The sequence below is a fragment of the Vicugna pacos genome, chromosome X, assembly GCF_048564905.1.
Source record: "Vicugna pacos chromosome X, VicPac4, whole genome shotgun sequence".
Taxonomy (NCBI): Eukaryota; Metazoa; Chordata; class Mammalia; order Artiodactyla; family Camelidae; genus Vicugna; species Vicugna pacos.
This window is the reverse complement of record NC_133023.1, coordinates 104,199,760-104,222,961: the sequence shown is the minus strand read 5'-3', so window position 1 is coordinate 104,222,961 and position 23,202 is coordinate 104,199,760. Positions and strand designations below refer to the sequence as shown.

The window sequence follows — 23,202 nt, the reverse complement described above, 5'->3', positions numbered from 1 at the left end:
CTTGACTCCCTGTAGGGCTGGGCTTCCTCTGGGCCAGTCTGGAGCCTCCTCCCAGACCCAGGCCCGTACCTTTCTCAGACCTCCCAGGCAGAAGTCAGGGCACATCACATCCAGATGCCATGCCTCGGGGTCTCCCAGGGCTGAAATCAGGTCCAGGCTGGATTCCTCGGACCCCCTGGGAAAGATGCCCCTCCCCATTACTCGCTCCTGAAGTTCCTAACTTGGCTCCTGGGTCCTTGATGAAATGCTGGTTGGGCCGGCTCCCTCCCTGTCAGCTCTGAGCTTGTGTCTCAGATGCACCCCCTGCAGAAAATGACTCTGAGTCCTAGACTCCATGCTGGGTGGGGAGCTGCAGCGCCCCTGACCGCCGCGGAGGGTCAGAGAAGAAGCACCAGCCAGCCAGACTTCGGAAACGTTTCCCTCTAAAAGGAAGCGGCTGAGCAGCCGGACTTGGGGACGTCCTGCTCTTTCGAGGTTATCTAACATTTCATAGTTCAGAGCACTGATTTTCATTCTCTTAAGCCTCATTCAGAGTCAGAAATACATTTTACATCTCACCAAGTTTCCGGAAAGCATAGCCACTCTTAGGCTGCCTGATTCACTCCGATGCTCCATACTCTTGTTTCTCGTCCAGACTTTCTCTGCTATTTAAATGGTCAATTTTGAAAAGGACAGGCCTCATCCACTAAGGTGACTTCAGGTGGTTATTAGCACAAATTCTGCTGCCCTTAATCATCCCATCCTTCACACTGCCCTGATATTTCCCCATGGCTTCTGGCCTCTGTGGCCAGAGATGCTGAGCTCTCTCCCAATTTTCACAGTGAAACAAGGGTAGAAGTTTAAACTTTTCCTCTTACCCATCCTGCCATCTGCTTTTATCCAACACACACACACACACACACACACACACACTTAATTCCATTCTCCCGTGTAATGTTTTCCGGGGTTGATTTTGGAAACAGAAGACAAAATCTCAAGATTGACTGTCATCTTGGCAGATAAACTTAGAGCACTAAATCTGTGGGGGGAAAAAAGACAGAAAAAAGAAAAGAAAGAGAGAAAGAGAAAGAAAAGCAAAAGGGGAATTGATATGGTCACAATAGTTCATTCCCCATCAATGGATATGGCATACTGCTCTTTGGGGGAGCTCTTTAGCCTGAATCTACCAGTAAACTTGTATAATGCCTCCGTCAAGGCCTTGTATACATATTTGTTAGGCTTCTTTTTAGGTAACATTTAACTTTTATTGCAGTTATAAATTGAGGTATTTTTCTGTTACGTGTTCTAAATAGTCATCGCTTTTGTATGGCAAGGCTCTTGGTTTTGCTGTGGTGATCTTCCATCCACTATTTTTCTGAAATCTCGTATTCATTTGACTCTTCCATGGGCCCATTCCTTTGAATCTGCTTAGATACGTCATCGTGTTGTGACGAGGAACATTCATTCTTTCTTTTCAATATATGTATTTCTTATTTATTTTGATATCCGTAGCTCGGGCTTTCTGTTTCAGGGCAGCTTCAGAAATCAGAGGTGATCACATCTTTTTAGGACCTGTTCATGACAAGAATGCTTCTAACATTTCACATTTCTGTATGTTTGCTGCCAATTGTAGGAAAGGGAATTTACCTTCCAATCTTACCTTGCTGAAGTTCCTGCCATGAACTCGTGCTGAATATCTTTCAAAGGCTTTTCTGTCTCCGTTGACCTGATCAAAACTTTTTTTCTCTGCGGATTTGTTAACACAGGGATTTACACATGGAAGTATTTTTATAATGTTCAATGTTTATGTCTTTTTTTTTTACATTTTTATTGATTCATAATCATTTTACAGTGTTGTGTCAAATTCCAGTGTTCAGTACAATTTTTCAGTCATACATGGACATATACACACTCATTGTCACATTTTTTTCTTTGTGATTTATCATAACATTTTGTGTATATTTCCCTGTGCTATACAGTGTAATCTTGTTTATCTGTTCTACAATTTTGAAATCCCAGTCTATCCCTTCCCACCCTCTACCCCGCCCCTCCCCCCAGTAACCACAAGTCTGTATCAATGTTTATGTCTTGAACACAGCCTGTGCTCTGGTCTGTCTTATGACCCTCTGAATTCATATGCTAAAATTCTAACGCCTGATGTGATCGTACTAGGATGTGTGACCTTTGAGCTTTGAGAAGTATTAATTTCACAGGGGAAGAACCCTCCTGAGAGGGATTAGTGCCTTATCAAAGGGACTCAGAGAGGTCCCTCACCCTTTCTGTCACGGGAGATACCAGGAAAAGTCTATTAGTACCCTGAAGAGGGACCTCACCCAACCATGCTGGCACCCTGAACTTGGACTTCCAGCCCGAGGATGGTGAGAAAGAAATTCCTATCTTTTGTAAGGTCTGCAGTCTATGATAATTTGTCACAGCAGCCCAAACAGACTAAGGCAGACTGTCTGTTTATTTCACTGCTATGTTGACTATGTTATTCATTTAATTTGGATCTTTTTCTATGTGAGTGACTTTGGCCTGGATGTTTATACAGCTTTCACGCCTTGATTCAAACACCAAAGCAAACACACAAACAACGAATCCTACAGCTAACCTCATACTTAATAGTAAAAGCCTGAATGACTTCCTTCTAAGACTTACAAAAGCCCAGGGTGTACATTCTTAAGCAAATTCTTTCGAGGCATAGAAAACATGGAAGTCTAGACCAATGTAACGAAGCAGGTATAAGAAGAAAAAAAGATAAACAGATAGGAGAAGGAAAAACAAAACAGTCCCTATTAGAAAATGACATCAACATCTGCCTAGAAAATTCCTAAGTGCGTTTAGCAAGGTCACTGGACATGAGAACAATATAGAAATATTAATTATATATTTTTGTACACTATCATTGTTCTTAAAATTGAAAATTGGAAAAAAAGATCAATGTCATTTATAACTAAGAACTAAGAAACGTGGAACGAAATCCTTAGTATAAGTCCAACAAAATATGTGTGAGATATGTGTGCTGAACACCACAAAACACTGATGGAAGTCATCAAGAAAGAGATAAATAGAGAGATGTGTGGTTTTCATGAATCATGAGTCAATATTGTCACGATGTTAATCATCCTCACATTGTTCTATAGAATCATCACAATCACAAGGAAAATCCCAGCAGGAAGGAAACAGCTTGGTAGTTCTTCAAAAGCTAAACGTAGAAATTAACATATGACCCCTTAATTCCATTCTTAGGTATATACCAAAAAGGCTTGAAACTAGATACTCAAACAAGTGCGTGTACACGCATGCTCGTTGCAACTCTTCACAAGAGCCAAGAAGTGGAAACAGCCCAAAAGTCCACCAGTGGAGGAATGAGTAAACAAATTGTGTCACGTATCTATATCTATAGCTATAGCGATATATCTACCTACATGTATGTATATATATGTATTATGTATGTATGTGTGCAAGTGTATGTATGTGTATATTGATACATACGTACCATGGAATCATATCCAGCCTTAAAGAGGAATGAAGTCTGGTATATACTATGTAATGGTTATATCCTCAAAAACATGATACCAAGTGAAATAAAGCAGACACAAAAGGTCATATGTTGTATGATTCCATGTGTACGAAATATTGAAACTAGAGAAATCCGTGGAGACAGAAGTTAGATTACTAGTTGTCAGGGGCTTGGGACAGGGAGAAGCTGCTTAATGGGCAAGAATTTTCCATTTGAGGTGATGGGAATGTTTTGGAAATGGGTAGATGTCTTGGTTGCACAACTAAATGCCACTGAAGTGTTTACTTTAAATGGGTTAATTTTGTATGAATTTTACCACAGTATATTTTTTAAATTCCAGCAGGATTTTTTTCTAAATATAAATGTCTGATTCCCAAATGTATTATGAGTAACGTCTTTATGTAAAGTCAAAGAACTAGAATAGTCTAAACAAAAGAGAGTATCAGTATCAAAGGTCCCACACAATTTAATGTCAAGACTTTACTATATAACAGGGGATGCAATCTTTTCATGTGGTTTTGGTAGATTTTGTGTGTCATATAGCTTCTGTTGCAACTATTCAACTCTGCTGTTGTAGTGCAGAAACAGGCATAGGTAATGTGTAAATGAAGAGGCATTGCTGTGTTCCAATATGAACTTTGCTTACAGAAATAGGTGGCAGAAGGAGTTTGGACTATTAGCCATACTTGGCCAGTCCCTAGCGTTATTAGCAAAGGGCCAGTCAAATAGGCCAAATGAACGTAACAGAAAGTTCAGAATAGACCTGACAAAAGTTGCAAAGCAATCCAATTATGCTAGAATAATTGGACGTGTGTGTGTGTGTATGTGTGTGCGTGTGTGATGTGTGTGTATGTCTGTCTGTGTGTGTGTGTGTATAAAACACTGAGAAACAAAAACCAGAGATCTCAACCCACACCTCAAAAATGAAGATAGGCTTAAATGTACGGATGAAAACTAGAATGCTTATAGAAGAAACCATAAGAGAAAATCTTTGTGATTTTGGTTCTCTAAGATTTTGTAAAATTTATAGAGTCAAATCGGAATGATGAAAATGTTCTGGACTTAGATAGCAGTGATGGATACAAAAATGTGTGCAGTTCCTAAAAGCCACTCTGAAGTGTACACTTCAGAAGGGTGATGGTATGGTATGTCAATTATTTCTCAGTAAGAAAAAAGTGCCCCAGACTCTAACGATTTCTGACAATCTATGTCTTGCCCAGTATACACCAGAGATGTCTATCAGAGAATAGAAAAAAGTCATTCAAAGGTTCGAAATCTTTCACTCTCCACACTGCAAGTTACAGCAGATGGCAACTTCATTAACCCATCTACCTTAGAAGGGCATTGTTATGAACATGCTTGCAAAAGCTGCGTCTGCTCTTACAGTCCCATAGATTTTGGATGGTTGTGTTTTCATTTTCATTTTCATTCACCTCCAGGTATTTTTGATTTCCACTCTGATTTCTTCGGTGACCCACTGGCTGTTAAATAGCATGTTGTTTAGCCTCCACCAGTCTGTGGGTTTTGCAGGGGTTTATTTGTATATGACTTCTAGTCTCAAAGAACTGTGATGGGAAAAGTTGCTTGATGTGATTTCAATCTTCTTAAGTTTGCTGAGACTTTTTTTGTGATCTAGCTTGTAATGTATCCTGGGAATGTTCCATGCACACTTTGAAAGAATATCTATTCTGCTGCTTTGGGATGAAGTGTTTGTGTGTGTGTGTGTGTGTGTGTGTGTGTGTGTAAATATATATACAGTTATTTATAACATAGATATGTAAAGTCCATCAGGTCTAAAGTGTCATTAAGGCCAGTGTTTCCACATGGATTTTTTTGCCTGGATGATCGATTCATTCATAGAAGTGGGGTGTTACAGTCTCCTACCATTATTGTGTTACTACCGATTTTTCTCTTCACGTCTGTTAATAATTGCTTTCTGTATTTAGGTGCTCCTATGTTGGGTGCACATATACTTATAATGTTATATCTTCTTTTTGGATGGATCCCTTCATCACTTTGTAATTCTTTGTGTCTTGTTACAGTCTCTGTTTTAAATTCTGTTTTGTCTGATATAAGTATGGCTACCCTGGCTTAGTTTTTATTTCCATTTGCATGGAATAACATTTTCAATCCCCTCACTTTTAATCTATGTATGTCTTTAGATCTCAGTTGAGCCTCTTGTAGGCAGCATATATATATGGGCCTTCTTTTGTATCCATTCAGCCAGTCTATGTCTATGATTGGAGTATTTAGTTCTTGCACAATTAAAGAGATTATCAATCAGTAGATTCTTATTGTCCTTTTGTTAATTGTTTGGGATTTTTTCCATTTTTTTGTTGAGTTCTAGTCATTTTACAATATTGTGTCAAATTCCAGTGTAGAGCACAATTTTTCAGTTATACATGAACATACATACATATATTCATTGTCACTTTTATTTTGCTGTGAGCTACCACAAGATCTTGCATATATTTCCCTGCACTATACAGTATAATCTTGTTTATCTATGCTATATATGCCTGTCAAGATCTACAAATTTTGAAACCCCAGTCTGTCCCTTCCCACCGCCCCCCCGCCCCCTTGGCAACCACAAGTATATATTCTATCTCTATGAGTCTGTTTCTGTTTGGTATTTATGTTCTTCTTCTTCTTTTTTTTTTTTTTTTTAGATTCCACATATGAGCAACCTCATATGGTATTTTTCTTTCTCTTTCTGGCTTACTCCACAGCACTTTCCTGCCCTGTCCTCTGCAGTAACGCCCACAATGCCGGCGGGCTGGCAAGGTGCTCTCTGGCGCTGAAGCCAGGACACAGGCTCAGCCTCGGAAACTCAGCAGCCCTCCACGGGACCGGAAGTGCCCGAGCACCTGCTCAGGTGGCATCAGGGACCCTGAAAGCCAGGACCTTCCTGTGCGGCAGGCAGCAGACTAGACACAGAGGAAGGATGGTTAACTAGTTTCTCTTTACAAATCAGGCTAGAATACCCACCAAGAACCATCTTTCATCTCCAAGGAGGATTCTGAGCTGTTTTGTATTCAGCCTCGGCGGCCGTTGCCTCCCTGCGATTTCCAGGACCATTCCGCACCTATGGCTTTGGAGTCTGACCATCGAGGGAAGCTGCGCCATCAGTGTAAGTGTCCAGCAGACCGTTTCCAAGAACACACCCCAGTGTATCCTACCGCGCGTTTGGGGCGGTTACCAAACCTCTTCAACTATATATGCCAGGACGGAGTACACTGTGAGCCACATCAAACGCCACTCCTCCCTGCAGCTGGAGCATTCTGAGTGTCCTAGCAGCTCAGGCAGGATAACCAGGTCTCTAAGCATCCCTGAACAAAGTGCATCTTCCCCTCTCGCCCAGGAGATGTATCCACGATCCCAGAGGGACTGCTCAGAGCAACCTCCCACCTGACACGTTCCTCTCACCACTAACAAGTGCCGTCTGCACGTCTGCCTGCCGCCACCACCCAGCTTCATTACCATCACCTCCCACAGAAGGACCCCCGTCCCCCCACCTTCCCAAAGCCCCGAACTGCCCTGGCGCTGGGCACTTACACTTGGGTGCTCTTTCCCGCACCCCCAACCCCTCGCCCTATTTTTATTTGCCCTGTGGGACTTAGGAGACATTTCACCAACGTCCCGACGTGACTGCGGCTCCTAGACTATCCTAGGTGTGGGCTGTCCTGCTTTTCCGACTGTCCCCGCTGCTAACCCCGAGCCCTCCAGAGAGCAGAGGCTCAGCGAACATCTGCGGAATAAATGAAATGTTGAGCAGGGATCCTACTGATTCACACTACATTTCTCCTTTCTTTACTAGCCAAGAAAATCCAAGAGATAGATAGATAGATATGTCCATGTATATGGGTTTTTTTGGTTTTGTTTTGTTTGTTTTATAGAATGACAGAGGTGAATGAAAAAATTAGGTCAAACAATATATTTTTTACATGTATTTCTCCATTGACTGACCCACGTCAATTCCATCGATAACTCCTTTCATATTTCCAGGGAAACTTCATCCAGATACCACGTTACCTCGTCCAGGAATGCAAACTAATCTGGAAGGTTAATCATGTTGCTTTACAAAATAGGAAAACTCTTAGACTTGAATGGATCCGCAAAAATACACGAGAGATAGACGTCACTGACAGAGACACTGACAACATTTATTCCTTCTATTAAGAGGATCAGCACTTAAAAGATTTCTGATAAAACAGAGACAAATTTCTTTGTAATCGTAAGGAATACTAACCAACAAAGACTATACTCCACCTGGCCTGGGGCCTCACTCCTTAGAAGGCTGACTGCTCGCTCTCCAAACACAGGGTGAAGGATGGACTCCCTTCCTGCCCGGCAGGAGAAGCTGCTGGACAGGGGCCTGGAGGAGCCCGGCTGCAAGTCTGGCTCAGGCCTCCTCTTCCTCATCACTAGCAGCCTCATCTGACAGGGATGGGAAGGAACTGGGACCCCGTCTACTGGCCCTGTGTAAATGCTCCAGGACTTGCAAGTTGCTGATCTCCGCGTGGGCCCGGGGGCCCCACAGGAACTCGAAGCGAGCGGGATCGCTGTTGGCCACCTGCCGGTACTCCAGGTACCCCTCCTGCACCCACACTTTGGTGATGAGCTCCCTGGGCTCCCCGTAGATGAAGTGCTCCCTCCCAGCACGCAGCCCCAGCTTGCTCAGTGCTCCCCACACCTCCTCCTCAGGGAGGCGCTCTCCCTCCAGGTGGATCATGCAAAGGAGCATCACCAGGAGGCCGTTCTTGGGCATGCTCTGCCCATCGCCCAGCATCCCATCACAGGTGAGGCCCAGGGTGGGGACCAGGACATACCAGTGGCCCCCGGGATCCACCTCCTTCACATCCACCCCAAAGACCAGCTGCATGTACTCAGAGGCCTGGCTGAAGACCGCAGGGAAGTGGTCCTGGTATTCTCTGAGGAAGATACTCAGCATTTCTGCCCTGGTGGTCGGCTGCTTCCGGTGATACTTGAGGAGCAGGAAACCCACCAGGTCAGTCACCATCGAAGGCGCTGCATCATGGAGCAGGGACACGGCACAGGCAGAGTAGGAAGAGGAGACTGAGGAGGAGGAGGACCAGGGGGATGCGCCCCCCTCCCGCTCAGCCTCCATCTGCTGAACATCCATCAGGCCCCGGGAGTCTCTCGGGTCCTGAAGGTCTTCCGCAGCCTTGCGGAGCTCACTCATCTCAACGGGAGGCACGATGAGTGGTGTCGGGCAGCCGAGAGGAGCGAGGGAAGGGGTGACAAATGGGGACCCACGGGCCTGGGGGAGAGAGGGTGTGTCAGCAGGCTGGGCTGAGAAACCCACCCTGGGGGGCTCTGACAAAGGCCACTTACTGGTCTCCTCTCCAGGGGTGCCCTCGGCCTCACAGGGGCTCTCCTGCTGGTGGACGGTCGTCTGTGAACCTGTCGGGGGAAGTGAGGCAACTCCTCAGGGTGCAGCCGGCACAGCCGAGGTTCTGGGGGCAACAGGGGGTGTGTGGAGTGGACGTTGGCCTTGTGGGTTCCCCTCTGTTCTGGGAGCCCCCGGGTACACACTCAGGGCCCACACCTCAGCTGGCACTGCCGGCCTCCTGTGCTCTGTGACCCGAGGACACGTGTCTCACACCGAGGCCTTCACCTCCCGGTGTCTGGAGCCCCTGGGAGAGAAAGGAGGGGAGACCTCGGGTCTACACTGTGGCACAGCCCTGGACCCGCGTGTTGGCAGGAGGCCTGGGCTCTGGCAGGTTCCCAGTCTTCTAGGGTGGGAGGTCCTGTCCCCGCTAGCTCAGGGTCCTCACCGTGACTCCAAGCGGGACCTGGGATTCTGCTCTCCAACCACCTGAGTGCCCCTCCTTATAATAAGTCCCCGGTCTCTCTGAGCCCTGGATGCGGAAGTCAAGACACACCACGTGTGCTCATCCCGCCTGGGGGCCTCCCAGGGCTGACAGCAGGGGCAGGATCGGTTGCGTCCCCTCTGTTCTGGGGTTTATGGTCCCCTCACTCCTCCCTCGGGGTCCTCACCTTGAGTCTTGGCAGGAGCTGAGATTACCCCCTCAGCCCACCTGAGGCCCCGCCCGTCATATCAAGACGCCAGTCCCTCCGAGAACCGCATTTCACGAACTGCTGCCTGAGGTCATCCCGCCCCGTGGTCTCCCAGGACTGGCTCTGTTCTGGGGTCCAGGGTCCCTGAATGCTAAGTCGCGGTCGTCACCCTCACTCCCAGGCGGCTCTGAGATTCTCGCCTCCGCAGACCTGAGATCCCCGCCTCCCTTTCGCTATGTCCCCAGTCTCTCTGAGACCCTGATGCGGAAGTCAGGACAAACCTCGTGGGCCTGACCTCCCCTCGGGCCTCCGGACAGCTGATAGCAAGGGCGCCTTTCTGTGGGGTGGCCTATCTTCTGGGTCCCGGGTCCCCTCAGTTCTCCCTCAGCGTCGTCACTCAGGCGGCATGTCGTCTCCCCTCTGCCCACCCGAGGCCCCGCCCCTCATCCCTGGACCCCAGTCCCTCGGAGACCCGGATGTCAGGAAATGCTGCCTGACGTGATCCCGCCCTATGACCTCCCAGGACCGACTGTGTTTTGGGGTCCAGGGTCCTTCACTGCTCGCTCGCAGTCGTCACCTTCACTCCCAGTGGGACCTGGGATTCTCTCTTCTGCAGATCTGAGGGTTCCCCGCCACCTCACACAAAGTCCCCGGTCTCTCTGAGACCAGGGAGCCGCAGTCACGACACAACACGTGGGCCTGTCCTGCCCTCGGGCCTCTGGGCAGCTGATAGCAAGGTTCCCTGTCTGTGGATGGTCTCTTTTCTGGGTTCCGGGGCCCTTCCTTCCTCACTCAGGGTCCTCACTTTGACTCAGGCAGCATGTGGTCTACCTTCTGGCAACCCGAAGCCCCGCCCCTCACCCCAAGACCCCAGCCCCTCTGAGACCCGGATGGCAGGAAATGCAGCCGGTGCTCACCCTGCCCCAAGGTCTCCAAGGCCCAACACTGTCCCGGGGTGCAGGAATCCTCCGTTCTCCCTCGGGGTCCTCACTTTCACTCAGGCGGCATGTAGCCTCCCCTTGGAACCCCCGAAGCCCCGCCCCTCATCCCAGGACCCCAGTCCCTCTGAGACCCGGATGTCAGGAAATGCTGCCTGACGTGATCCCGCCCCATGACCTCCCAGGACCGACTGTGTTTTGGGGTCCAGGGTCCCTCACTGCTCGCTCGCGTTCTTCACCTTCACTCCCAGTGGAACGTGGGATTCTCTCCTCTGCAGATCTGAGCGTTCCCCGCCATCTCACACTAAGTCCCCGGTCTCTCTGAGGCCAGGGTGCCGCAGTCAGGGCACAACACGTGGGCCTGTCCTGCCCTCGGGCCTCCGGACAGCTGCTAGCAAGGTTCCCTGTCTGTGGGATGGCCTCTTTTCCGGGTTCGGGGACCCCTCAGTTCTCCCTCAGGGTCGTCACTTAGGCGCCATGTCGTCTAGCCTCTGGCCACCCGAGGCCCCGTCCCTCACCCCAGGACCCCAGTCCCTCGGAGACCCGGGTGTCAGGAAATGCCGCCGGTGGTCACCCTGCCCTGTGGCCTCCAAGGTCCAACACTGTCCCGGGGTGCAGGATCCCTGCGTTCTCCCTCGGGGTCCTCACCTTGACTCAGGCGGCATGTAGCCACCCCTTGGAACCCCCGAGGCCCCGCCCCTCATCCCAGGACCCCAGTCCCTCCGAGACCCGGATGTCAGGAAGTCAGGACCCCACGAGTGCTCATCCCACCCTGGCCCTCCCAGGGCTGACAGCAGGGCCGGGGATCTTTGGGGCCCCTTCTGTCCTCCCTCAGCGTCCTCAGCTTCAGCCCTGGCCGGGTCCTGGGACGCCCCCTTGTTGACCCGAGCCCACACCCTCACACCAAGGCCCTCACTGCCCTGAGACCCCCAGAGGAGTCTGTGGACTCACATGAGGCCACCAGGCCCAGGGCTTCCCAGGACTGTGGACGCCAGGGGCTGAGATGGATTCCCCGGGGATCCCGCAGCCCTCCCTCTGCTCCTCACCTGGGCTCGAGGCTGGGCCTGGGCCTGGGCCTCTCCCTCTGCCCAACAGATTATGATCCCATTGTACTCCGACCCTCCACAGCCAGGACCCCCGAGAGGGAAGTGGGGATGAGGGGGTGGGGATCTGATCCTCGCAACCCAGCCTGGAGTCTCCCAGGGGAGACCGCAAAACCGTCCTGGATGCCTGCCCCCGCCCCCGCGTCCCCTCACACGGTTCTACCTTGACTCCTGGCAGCACTGGGCTCCTTCCCTGTGCAGACCTGAAGCCGGCCTCCCTCACCCAGGACCTCACCTCTCTCACCTCCCAAGGGTGGGGCATCAGTGCACGTGACATCCGGACCCAGTGCCCTGGAGTCTGCCAGGGCTGTCGGGGGCAGGTAGGGGTGCCGGAGGTGGATTCCCTGGGGTCCTCAGTCTCCTGTGTCCTCACCTTGACTCCTGACAGGATCTGGGAGCCACCCTCTGCCCTCCTGAGACTGCGTCTCTCAGACCTAGCCTCTGACTCCCCGAGTTCACTGAGGAGGTGGGGGCCGGGGACTGTTCAGCCTGACAGCCCCATCCGGGGGCCCCCAGGATTCCCACGTGGGGCCGGTTTGCATTCTTAGGGACCCTCTGTTGTGGGGTATTTGGACCCCTCTGTCCTCATCCAGGAGGGTCCTCACCCATCCTCGCACACAAAGGCTGCAGTCCCCGCAAAGATGCTGGAGGGGACCTGCCTCCTGGTGACCGTGAAGGGGTAGAGAGCAACACACCTTCCCTCGGGGCCTCCTCGACCACCAACCTGACTTCGGAGACGGTCTGTTTGAAAGACTTACCTTTTCCTGAAGAGGCTGAGCAGTGGCAGGGGAGTTGCGGATCCCTTGCGTTGATGACTAGGTAATAGTACCTGTTCCAGAGCCGTGACTTTCACTTGTTAATTCTCATGCATAGTAAGAAGTACGTTTCTCATCTGCACCTACTGTGCGTGTATCTATGACACGTGTGTAGGCTGTGTGTGCTTATGTACGCGTACATCCACGCACCACCTGTGTATGCACTAACGCGTGTATCTGGATGCATGTTTATATTTTACGAGGGTTCGTATGTACGTGCAGACGGTATACATACTTAAGGTGTAAAAGTGCACCTGCTATAACCACGTGTGAATGGCTCTGGTACCGCCACCTTATTGTCCGTGTCTTCCTTACGTTCTGTTTAAGTGACGTGTTTTGCACAGGCCAGTCCTCACCCAGGTTTGATGTCAGGTGGGTATTAGCAGAGTCTCAGGAGGGAAATGCCTCAACTGACCCATCTTTCTTGCTGTCCCGGTAGAGCCCCAGGGCTGAGGCATGTGTGTCCGGGGCCCTGCCCCAGCTGTAGGCACGAAACCGCTCAGAAGCGGGAGATCTTTCCTCCTACCGGTCCTGCCATCTGCGTCTGTGCAGCCCACAGCCCCTCCCCCACTCCCTGCTGCCCCCGCCATCCCGCAACAGAGGAGTCAGCTCCCCACAGACAGCAGTCATCCCTTCGGGTGTCCTCATGTTATTTTAAAGCCTTTATTTTTATAGCACCTTTAGGTGCACAGAATAACAAAGAGAAGGTACAGGGATTTCCCATTTACTTCCCGCCCCCACACCTACATAGCCTGCCTCCTTATCAGCAACCCACCAGAGTCGTCCATGTGTCAGAATTGATGGACCTACGTTGTCACCTAGAAATTAGAGTTTCCCTTGGGGTTCACTCTTGCTGTTGCACATTCCCTGGGTTTTGGCAAACGTGTATGACATGCCCTCATCACTGGGGTATCATGCAGACTATTTCACGTCACTAACCACCCTGTGCTGTACAGCGCCTATTCATTCCTCTCCCCACAGCGCCTGCAAACACTCATCTTCTTAGCGTCTCCATCATTTTGCCTTCACAGAACGTCACATAGTTGAAATAATACCGTATGTTGCCTTTTCAGAATCACTCAGTTTGTAATTGCATCGAAGGTTCTTCATGTCTATTCCTTGCTTGATAACTCATTTCTTTTTTGCACTGGGCGACACTCCATTTCCTGCACATACCAAAGTGTATTTATTGACCGACGTAAGGACCTCTTGTTTGCATCTATAGTTTGGCAGTTCTAAGTAAAGCTGCTATAAACATCCATGTGTAGGTTTCTGTGCGGACACAAGTTTTCAACTTCTTTGGGTAAATACCCATATGGTTTCTGGATCATACGGTAAGAGTTTGTTTACTTTTATAAGAACCTGCCAAGCTGTTCCAATGTAGCTGTACCATCTTGTATTCCCACCAGCAATGAATGGGAGTTCCTGCTGCTCCAAATCCTCCCCAGCATTTGGTGTTGTCACTGTACCAGATTTTCCCAATTCCAGTACGTGTCTAGTTACGATGTGTGTGTGTGTGTGATCATCAAGTGACTCCTCACACCTGTTGATCACTAGGTATCAAGCTGGGAAAGGCACAGTCAAGCTAAAGATTTTGAGACTCCTGCCCAAAGCATCAGGAGGCAGCTTCAGTCACACTGTGTGTGCAAGATTTTGTCCTCTGGACATCATTCCTATTCCTCTTTCTAGGAGGAAAAGCAGAAGAGGCAACTGGAAAGCTCAGAGGAAAAGAATTTAGGATGGCTCTAGGTAACTCAGATTGGTTCCCACCTTGAGAGACCGTGTGTGAGCCCAAACGCTTCTGAAGCAACCACGTGGCGGGCACATCCTCCAAGTCGGAGCTGTGACCGTGAGAACTTGGAATGTGGCTCTGGGTGAGGAAACGTTTCCTCGGGGGGCCAGGGGAAAGGCCGACGGTGGAAACTTTCCCTGACACTCAGAGAGTCCCCAGAACACCCTCGCTCACAGAGCTCTGTGGTGGGCTGTGTGGATCAGGACGGAGCACCTGCAGAGGTCCTGATGCCTCCTCCCCAGGGCCAAGCCCCTCAGCACAGTCCATTCCCCTGTGCTGGTCCAGGGCCCCTGAGCGTCACCCATGCTGGGTCTAGAACAAGCTATGTCATGTCTAAGCACTTCTGGCACGCGAGGGGTCCCATTCTCAATAACAGAGCGGCGGTGAGAAGAGGAAACCCACCTGAGTCAGTGGACCGGGAGATACACACTGGTTCAGAAGCCTCACACTGTGGGGAAGGCACATCGTACACGCACAGTGACAACAGCTGCATCTACTGTCCACGTCCTTGGCCCAGACATTGTAGGGACAGGCCACACCGTGTGTAAACGCGCACCAGTGCTTTCAACGGGTACGATCACTATGCCCGTTTGACGGGCAGAAATCGAGGCACAGACGGTTTCCACGACTGGCTCGGCTTAGCGGCCGCAGGACACACATTCAGTCTGAGCTTTGTGTGTGTCGAAAGCCCTGTGCCCCACTGGTCTGAGCCGACTCGCCAACACTCACGGGGGCCCCAGCTGTCCTGCACGCTGTCCTACCAGCTGGTGCCTCATGCCACGTAGCTGAGAACACAGGGAAGCCAGGCATCGGTGCTCAGGAGAGCCTGACACCGGATTCTGCCCACGTGGCCTGTCCCAGCCCCGCGGGATCACCATCCATCCTGAAATGGAGACGGGGCCCCAGGAGGCGGGTCTGGGTCTAGGACAGAGGGTGTGAGGATGGAGAAGGCTCCTGGACGTGGGGGTAAAGGCTCGGCCCTCTGAAGTCTGCTCTTGTGTTCAGGCTGGGGCCCTGCTCCCACTTCCTCCTGCCCACTCTGCTCGGCTTCTCTCCCAGCCGACTGGGGGGCCCACGTTCTCCTGCAGGCTCACTGCCCTGGGCAGATGGGGTGTCAGGCAGGCGGCAGGCCTGTAGTTCAAAGCATGGTGCCCTCGGGTCCGGTGGGCTCTCAGGGCTCCCGCAAGGGGACGGGGATCCGCGCCTCAGGGCCCAGGGCAGGCACCTGTGTCTGGGAACTGCCCAGGTTTCCACATGGGGCACACGTGGCATGTTTGGTCCATGTGTGTGGTGTGTGGATGTACGTGTACATAAGCACATACAGTCTAGACATGATATAGATACACGCACAGTAGCTGCAGATGAAAAATGTAGTTCTTACTATGGATGAGAATTAACAAGTGAAAATCACGGCTCTGGAACACGTACTATTATCCAGTCATCAACCCAAGGGATCCGCAACTCCCCTGCCACTGCTCAGCCTCTTCAGGAAAAGGTAAGTCTTTCGAATAGACCGTCTACGAAGTCAGGCTAGTTGTCGGGGAGCCCGCGAGGGAAGGTGTGTTGCTCTCTGCCCCTTCACGGTCACCAGGAGGCAGGTCCCCTCCAGCATCTTTGCTGGGACTGCAGCTTTTGTGTGCGAGGGTGGGTGAGGGCCCTCCGGGGTAAGGACAGAGGGGTCCAACCACCCCACAACACAGGGACCCTAAGAATGCAAATCGGCCCCGCACCAGAATCCTGGGGACCCCCGGGCGGGGCTGTCAGGCTGATCATTCCCCGGCCCCCATTTCTTCAGTGAACTCGGGGAGTCAGAGGCTAGGTCTGAGAGACGCAGTCTCAGGAGGGTAGAGGGCGGCTCCCAAGTCCTGTCAGGAGGCAAGGTGAGGACACAGGAGACTGAGGCCCCCAGGGAATCCACCTCCGCCCCACCCCCGACAGCCCTCGGAAACCCCTGGGCTCGGGGTCCAGATGTGATGGGCACTGATGCCCCAACCTTGGGAGGTGAGTGAGGTGAGGGCCTGGGTGAGGGAGGCCGGCTTCAGGTTTGCTAGTGAAGGAGCCCAGCGCTGCCAGGAGTCAAGGTAGAACCGTGTGTGGGGACTCGGTTTGCAGGCATCCAGGTCGGTTCTGCGGTCACCCCTGGGAGACCCCAGGCAGGGTTGCAAGGATCAGATCCCCACCCCCTCATCCCTGCTTCCCTCTCTGGTGTCCTGGCTCTGGAGGGTCTGAGTCCAAGGGGACCAAGCTCAGGTGGGCAGAGGGAGGTGTCCAGGCCCAGCCAGGAGTCCAGGTGAGGAGCAGAGGGAGGGCTGAGGGAACCCATGGAATCCATCTCAGCCCCTGGCGTCCACAGTCCTGGGAAGCCCTGGGCCTGGTGGCCTCATGTGAGTCCAGAGACTCCCCTGGGGGGTCTCAGGGCAGTGAGGGCCTTGGTGTGAGGGTGTGGGCTCGGGTCAACAAGGGGGCGTCCCAGGACCTGATGGGGCTCAAGCTGAGGACGCTGAGGGAGGACAGAAGGGGCCCCACAGATCCCCGCCCCTGCTGTCAGCCCTGGGAGGGCCTGGGTGGGATGAGCACTCGTGGGGTCCTGACTTCCTGACATCCGGGTCTCGGAAGGACGGGGGTCCTGGGATGAGGGGCGGGGCCTCGGGTGGCCAGAGGGGAGATCACATGCCGCCTGAGTCAAGGTGAGGACCCCGAGGGAGAACGGAGGGATCCTGCACCCCGGGACAGTGTTGCACCTTGGAGGCCACAGGGCAGGGTGAGCACCGGCGGCATTTCCTGACATCCGGGTCTCAGAGGGACTGCGGACCTGGTTTGAGGGGCGGGGCCTCGGGTGGGCTGAAGGGAGGCTCCATGCCGCCTGAGTGAATCTGAGGACCTTGAGGGAGGATCTAGGAGACTCTGGACTCCAGAATAGAGGGGACCCCAAGCTATCTACCCCTGCAGTCAGCCCTGGTAGGCCCTGTGCTGATGAGCACATGGCAGCGTGCCCTGACTTCCGCATCCGGGTCTCAGACGGAGTCGGGATGTAGTACAAGGAGGGGGAGCTCAAGGGGGCAGAGTGGAGAATCCCAGTTCCTGCCGGGCGTCAAGGTGAGGACCCTGAGGGAGGCCTGAGGGGACCAGAGACCCCAGCACAGAGTCGGTCCCGGGAGGTCATGGGGCCGGATCACCTCAGGCAGCATTTCCTGACATCCGGGTCTCAGAGGGACTGCGGACCTGGTTTGAGGGGCGGGGCCTCGGGTGGGCTGAGGAGAGAATCCCAGTTCCTGCCGGGCGCCGAGGTGAGGACCCTGAGGAAGGACTGGGGACACCCTGGACTCCAGAATTGAGGGGACCCCAAGATATCTACCCCGGCAGTCAGCCCTCGGAGGCCTCAGGCCGGACGAGCCCACGGCAGCGTGCCGGGACTTCCGCATCCGGGCCTCGGAGGGACTGGGGCGCTGCTGTGGGGAGCGAAGCCTCAGCTTGGGAAACGCAGGGCGGAGGGCCTGTCAGGACAGTGAGCAAGGACTGTGAGGGAGGACTGCGGGACCCTGGACCCCAGTACAGAGTCGTTCCTGGGAGATCATAGGGTGGCATGACCACAGGCACATTTCCTGACATCCGCGTCTCAGAGGGAATGGGGCCCAGGTTTGAGGGGCGGGGCCTCAGATGGGCTGAGGTGGGAATCCCCGTTCCTGCCTGGCGTCACGGTGAGGATCCTGAGGGAGGACTGAGGGAACCAGAGACCCCAGATCAGTGGGGACCCGCCGAACCGATCCTGCCCCTGCTTTTATCCCTGGGAGGCCCCAGGGCGAGATGAGCACACGTTGCTCTTTGGTGTCTCGACTTCCCCATCCGGGTCTCAGAGAGACTGGGGCCTTAATATAAGGAGGGGGGACCTCAGGTATGCAGAGCAGGGTATCCCCGGTCCCCCTGGTAGTCAAGGTGAGGACCCTGAGGGAGGACCAAGAGACCCTGCACCCCGGAACAGAGTCGGCCATGGGGGGCTATAGGGCAGGATGACCAAAGGCAGCATTTCCTGACATCCCGGTCTCAGAGGGACAGGGCTCCTGGTATGAGGGGCGGGGCGTCAGATGGGCAGAGGACAGAATCCTAAATTACCAGGGGGCAATGTGAGGACCGTGAGGGAGCCTTTGCCCTTGTGCTGGGTCTTGGAGGCCCCAGAGCAGGGTGACCAGGTGAGATGTTTTCTGACCTCTTACTCAGAGGTCCTTGGGAGGTGAAGTCCCTGGTCTGAGGAGTGTGGCTCAGATGTGCAGAGGGTGGTCTCCCCGGAACCCCCAGTAGGACTGGGCAGACCCCCTCCCCAGGTAGAGGGGGCCTCAACAGAAACTTGCTCCTCTGGTCCTTCCTGGGAGGCCCGGGTGTAAGTCAGGAGGCATCACCTCCCCACTTTATCCTCAAACTCAGTGCGATGGTGGTGTCGGCCTGCAGGGGACAACCTCATGTTAGCGGAGGGGAGGGTTCCAGGACTTGCTGGGCGTAAATGTGAATGTCTTGATACTGAGAGTAGAGAGCGAGCCCACAGAATCCGGCCCTGCCCCCTGTCATCCCTGAAGTCCCTGGGCAGGAGTGGCCAATGGTGCTGCCCCCTCACCTCTGCCCCAGGCTCTCAGGGAATTCAGACCTAGTTCTGAGGTTGGCAGAAGGAGCCACAACCGGTCAGCAGCAGAAGGACTCACAGGATGTGCCAGGGCTCAGGAAAAGGACCCTTTGGGTGGATGCAGGGCATGAGGAGACCCTCACCCCAAAAGAGATGGGAACTTACAGTGTCCGGCTTGAGCTGTTTCAGCCCTAGGAGTCCCCAGTCAGGTCTGGCCGGATGGGGCCTGCCATCACTTCCGTCACGTGGTTGGGGGTGGGGTATCTCAGGGTGTGAGGACCTTGGTCTGAGGGGAAGCATCAGGCCAGCAGAGGGAGCGGTCCTAGGATATCCCACGTGTCAAGGCAAGGACTCTCCGTGAGGACCAAATGTACCCCGCCATCTCAGGAGAGGAAGGACCCCACCGGGTCCAGCTGACCCGTGTTCCCAGCCCTGGAAGGAACAGTCAGTGGTGGCCCTAAGTGCCGTGCTCACTTCCATCCTGGGTGGGAAGGTGGGAGTCTTCAGGGAGTTGAGGTCTGGGTCTGACGGGCAGATGTCAACTCGTCATCCCAGGTGGGGGCAGGGGGGAAGAGCAGGCCCTGGCGGGAGTGAGATGCATGGCCTCCAGGCACTGAGGGCACCTCCGCCCAGGGCAGAGGGGCCGATCCCCGCTGCCAGTGCTTCTGGTTTTTTCGGGGGGCTGGGGGTGGATGTTGTGTAAATGGATCCTGGGACCAGTTTCCACGTAGGGGAGAGGTTCCCCGGACCAACAACAGTTCTCAGACAGCAGCAGAGTGTTCAAGAATTCAACTGCGTTCTGACACCGTCTAGCCAGAGATGGCATCAGACCCTCTGGTTCAGGCTCAGTCCTCCAAGACTGCCCTCCCCCCACCACTTCAGAAGCCCACCGCAAGGCAAGGTTCTTCCCTGTGCTGCTAAATGGCCAGCTGTAGGTTGGGGATTCCAACTCCCTCCTCCTTGGGTTTCCACCGCTGGTGACAAGTCGAGGCTGTTACTTGTCCTTCTGAAAGACGTGTCCTTCTGAAAGACCTCCAGAGGTTGCCACGCCCTCCTCCTCAGGTTTGGTTGATTTGCTAGAGTGGCTCACAGGTCTCTGACAAACGTATTACTTCCTAGATCACCAGCTGAACATAAAGGGCATGAGTCACGAAGAGCCAGATGGAAGAGGTGCTAGGGCCAAGGTGTGCGGGAGCGGGGCCGACTTCCCCGCTCTCTCAGACAGTGCCACTTGCCCCAGCTCTCTACCTGCTCACCAACCCAGAAGCTCTCCAAACCCATCCTCTTGGGGTTTGACGGAGGCTTCATTACATAAGCACGATTGGTTAAACCATTGGCCATTGGCAATTGAACTCAAATCTCCAGCCTTTCTCCCCTCCCTGGTGGTGCTGGGGAGGGGCCAAAAGATCCAAACTTTTAATCACATGATTGGCTCTTCTGGCAACCAGCCCCATTTTAGGTGCTTTGCAAACACATCTCATTCACATGAAAAACAAAAACAGCACATTCATCACTCTCAACACTGAGGACATCCCAAGGGCTTTGGGAGCTGTGAACAAGGAACTGTGCAGAGAAACCAAAGTCAATGACCAGAGGTATCCTTGTCCTGAATCACAGCAGGGAAGGGGCCTCCTCTCCTTTCTCTCCCGGCTTTCAGGGAGGTGAGGACCTTGGTGTGAGAGGACGGGTCAGATCCTATCTGAAGGAACCACGCCTTGGCGACAGAGAGAAGAGTCCCGGGTCCTCCCAGGAGTCAAGGTGAGGGCCCGAGGGAAGGGTGAGGGGACCCGCACGCCCACAACAAAGATGGGACACCAAAGTAAACCTCGTTCAGCCCTAGAAACCCTGGGAAGGTCGATAAGCTTGTCCTCCCACAAGGCCACTGGGTCCCCACCTGTCACCGCTGCCCAGACTCCTGTCAGCTGCCAACACCTGTCATTATGTCCCTGGTTCAGATGAGTGAGCTCCGCCAGGCTGTGGAAGACCTTCAGGACCCAAGAGACGCCCAGGGCCTGGTGGATGTGCAGCAGCTGGAGGCTGAGCAGGAGGGGGCCGCATCCCCCCGGTACCCCTGCTCCTCCTCAGTCTCCTCTTCCTACTCTGCCGGTGCCGAGTCCCTGCGCCAAGGTGCAGAGCTTTCAATGATGGCTGACCTGGTGAGCTTCCTGCTCCTCAAGTATCACCGGAAGCAGCCGACCACCAGGGCAGAAATGCTGAGTATCCTCAGAGAATACCAGGACCACTTCCCTGCGGTCTTCAGCCAGGCCTCTGAGTGCATGCAGCTGGTCTTTGGGGTGGATGTGAAGGAGGTGGACCCCAAGGAGCACTTGTACATCCTGGTCCCCACCCTGGGCCTCACCTGTGATGGGATGCAGGGTGGTGAGCAGAGCATGCCCAAGAACGGCCTCCTGGTGATACTTCTGGGTGTCATCGTCCTGGGGGGAGGGGGGGTGCCTGAGGAAGAGGTGTGGGGAGCACTCGGTGTCATGGGGGTGTATCCTGGGAGGGAGCACTTCATCTACGGGGAGCCCAGGGAGCTGATCACCAAAGCGTGGGTGCAGGAGGGGTACCTGGAGTACCGGCAGGTGGCCAACAGCGATCCCGCTCGCCACGAGTTCCTGTGGGGGCCCCGGGCCCACGCGGAGACCAGCAAGCTGCAAGTCCTGGAGCATTTGTTTAGACTCAACAGTGAGGGTCCCATTTCCTTCCCGTCCCTGTCTGAGGAGGCCGTGAGCAATGAGGAAGAGGGGGCCTGAGCCAGACTTGCAGCCGCGCTCCTTCCAGGCCCCTGTCCAGCAGCTTCTCCTGCCGGGCAGGAAGGGAGCCCATCCTTCACCCTGTGTTTGCAGAGCGAGCAGTCAGCCTTGGAAGGAGTGAGGGCCCGGGCCAGCTCGGGGGGCACGGCGTACAGCATCTCTGGGCTCCTCCCGTCCTTTACGGTGACATGGAAATTGATCTTTGTTTCCTGTAGGTGTTTTTCAGTGCTGTTCCTATTAATAGAAGATTTAATAAGCTTCAGTATCTAACTTTGTGAATGACAGTGATCACAACGTGTGTATGCTTATCCAGTTCAAACACAACAGTCTTCCTCTTCTGTAAAGGAGACTGAAATCTCTCTCTCTCTCTCTCTTTTTTTTTTTTTTTGGTCATCCTGGATGACATAATATGGAATTGCAATTAGAATTGTTTGGGAAATGTGAGAGTAATTAGCAATGATACAGATGAGGGAAGATTTAGAACAATAAAAGTAAAAATAATTAACTTGCTTCTTACCCCTTCTTGTTTGTCATTTTATACGTGTAATATCCCTATGTTTAATTGGGTTTCCATGGGTTATTTAAGAAAGTAGGAGAAAATCAGTGTGAATCAACAGGATCCCTGCTCACCATCTCACTTCATCCGCACACATTCACCGAGCCTCTGCTGTCCGGAGGGCTCTGTGTTAGTGGGGACACTAGGAAAAGCAAGACACACCCCACACCTAGAAGGACAGGCTAGGAGCCCAGTCACATCAGGAAGATGGTGACATGTCCCTGAAGTCCCACAGAACAAGGGAAAGAAGCGGCGAGGCGGAGGGGGTCCGGGAGAGAGCACCCAAGTGCAAGTGCGCAGAGCCAGGGCAGGTGGGGGCTTTGGGAAGCTGGGCTTCCTTCTGTGGGAGGTGACGGTAATGAAGCCGGGTGGTGGCGGCGGCCAGACTTGAAGAAGGCGTGTTTTGGGTTTGAGAAGCCACAGTTCGGATGGAAGGGCGGCTGGGAGGGGGCAAAGGTTGTTCCTTGACTCCCTTCGTAGGAGCTCGGTGTTGAGTCCAGCTGGGAACCCTCCCCCACCCCTCAGTGTAACCTAGCCTCTAATCGGGAGAATTTACTTAGTTTCATTTAGGAGACATGCTTTTTGGCTGATTAGCTCTTCCACATCCTACTGAGCTGCGTGTTCTCTAACATGACCTGGATAACAAACCAACCAGCCAAGTGCCAGAGGAGGGAGTGGGAGGGTCTGGGGCCAAAGAAAATCAGAAGCACCTGCCAATCATCGCGGTTCCAACAGGCAGCGCGCCCCGCGCGAGGTGCTTGGCGCACATCACACGCACCCCTGCAGTCCTGCGGGACGGGCCTCCTCACACCCGCCCACTGCACAGATGAAGACCCTGAGGTCGTGGGGCTCGGGAACCTTCCCAGGATCACGTGCTAGTAAGTGACGGGGTGGGGCCGAGACCCCTGGTCTGAATTCATCTAGAGCCCACGCTGCGCCCACCCATCGCAGCCTGCGGCCCACCTCCTGACCCAGAGTCCACTTCTCTCCTCAGTGTCCTCGTGGTGTCTGTCGGGTGACAGAAAGTAGGATCCTGAGGCCCAGGTAGTAAAAGCTGGACCAAGAAAGGAAGGTGACTGTGACAGT

At 53.2% G+C, this 23,202-nt stretch overlaps 2 protein-coding genes across 6 annotated transcripts; one reads left to right on the top strand and one right to left on the bottom strand.

Annotated features, from left to right (window-relative positions):
* Positions 1-7,644: 7,644 nt before the first annotated feature.
* Positions 7,645-10,555, bottom strand: LOC140691861 (melanoma-associated antigen 10-like). Its single transcript, XM_072956155.1, has 3 exons — positions 10,462-10,555; positions 8,858-8,926; positions 7,645-8,783 (listed from the first exon to the last, which is right to left on the bottom strand). The coding sequence occupies exon 3, from the start codon at positions 8,703-8,705 to the stop codon at positions 7,905-7,907; it is 801 nt and encodes a 266-aa protein (XP_072812256.1). The 5' UTR covers positions 8,706-8,783; positions 8,858-8,926; positions 10,462-10,555; the 3' UTR covers positions 7,645-7,904.
* A 6,292-nt stretch (positions 10,556-16,847) lies between these two features.
* LOC140691869 (melanoma-associated antigen 10-like) lies at positions 16,848-22,065 on the top strand. 5 transcript variants are annotated; one of them, XM_072956176.1, is made up of 3 exons: positions 16,848-16,953; positions 20,422-20,562; positions 20,760-22,065. In XM_072956176.1, the coding sequence occupies exon 3, from the start codon at positions 20,760-20,762 to the stop codon at positions 21,558-21,560; it is 801 nt and encodes a 266-aa protein (XP_072812277.1). In that variant the 5' UTR covers positions 16,848-16,953; positions 20,422-20,562; the 3' UTR covers positions 21,561-22,065. The 5 variants fall into 5 exon arrangements, with proteins under 5 accessions (XP_072812277.1, XP_072812279.1, XP_072812276.1 ...); XM_072956178.1 differs by lacking the exon at positions 16,848-16,953 and adding an exon at positions 17,032-17,288 and having other exon boundaries at positions 20,462-20,562; XM_072956175.1 differs by lacking the exon at positions 16,848-16,953 and adding an exon at positions 17,032-17,288.
* Positions 22,066-23,202: the final 1,137 nt, after the last annotated feature.

What these genes read in the sequence shown, in the direction of transcription:
- LOC140691869 (XM_072956176.1), top strand. Translation starts at nt 20,760, where the DNA reads ATGAGTGAGCTCCGCCAGGCTGTGGAAGACCTTCAGGACCCAAGAGAC.
- LOC140691861 (XM_072956155.1), bottom strand. Translation starts at nt 8,705, where the DNA reads ATGAGTGAGCTCCGCAAGGCTGCGGAAGACCTTCAGGACCCGAGAGAC.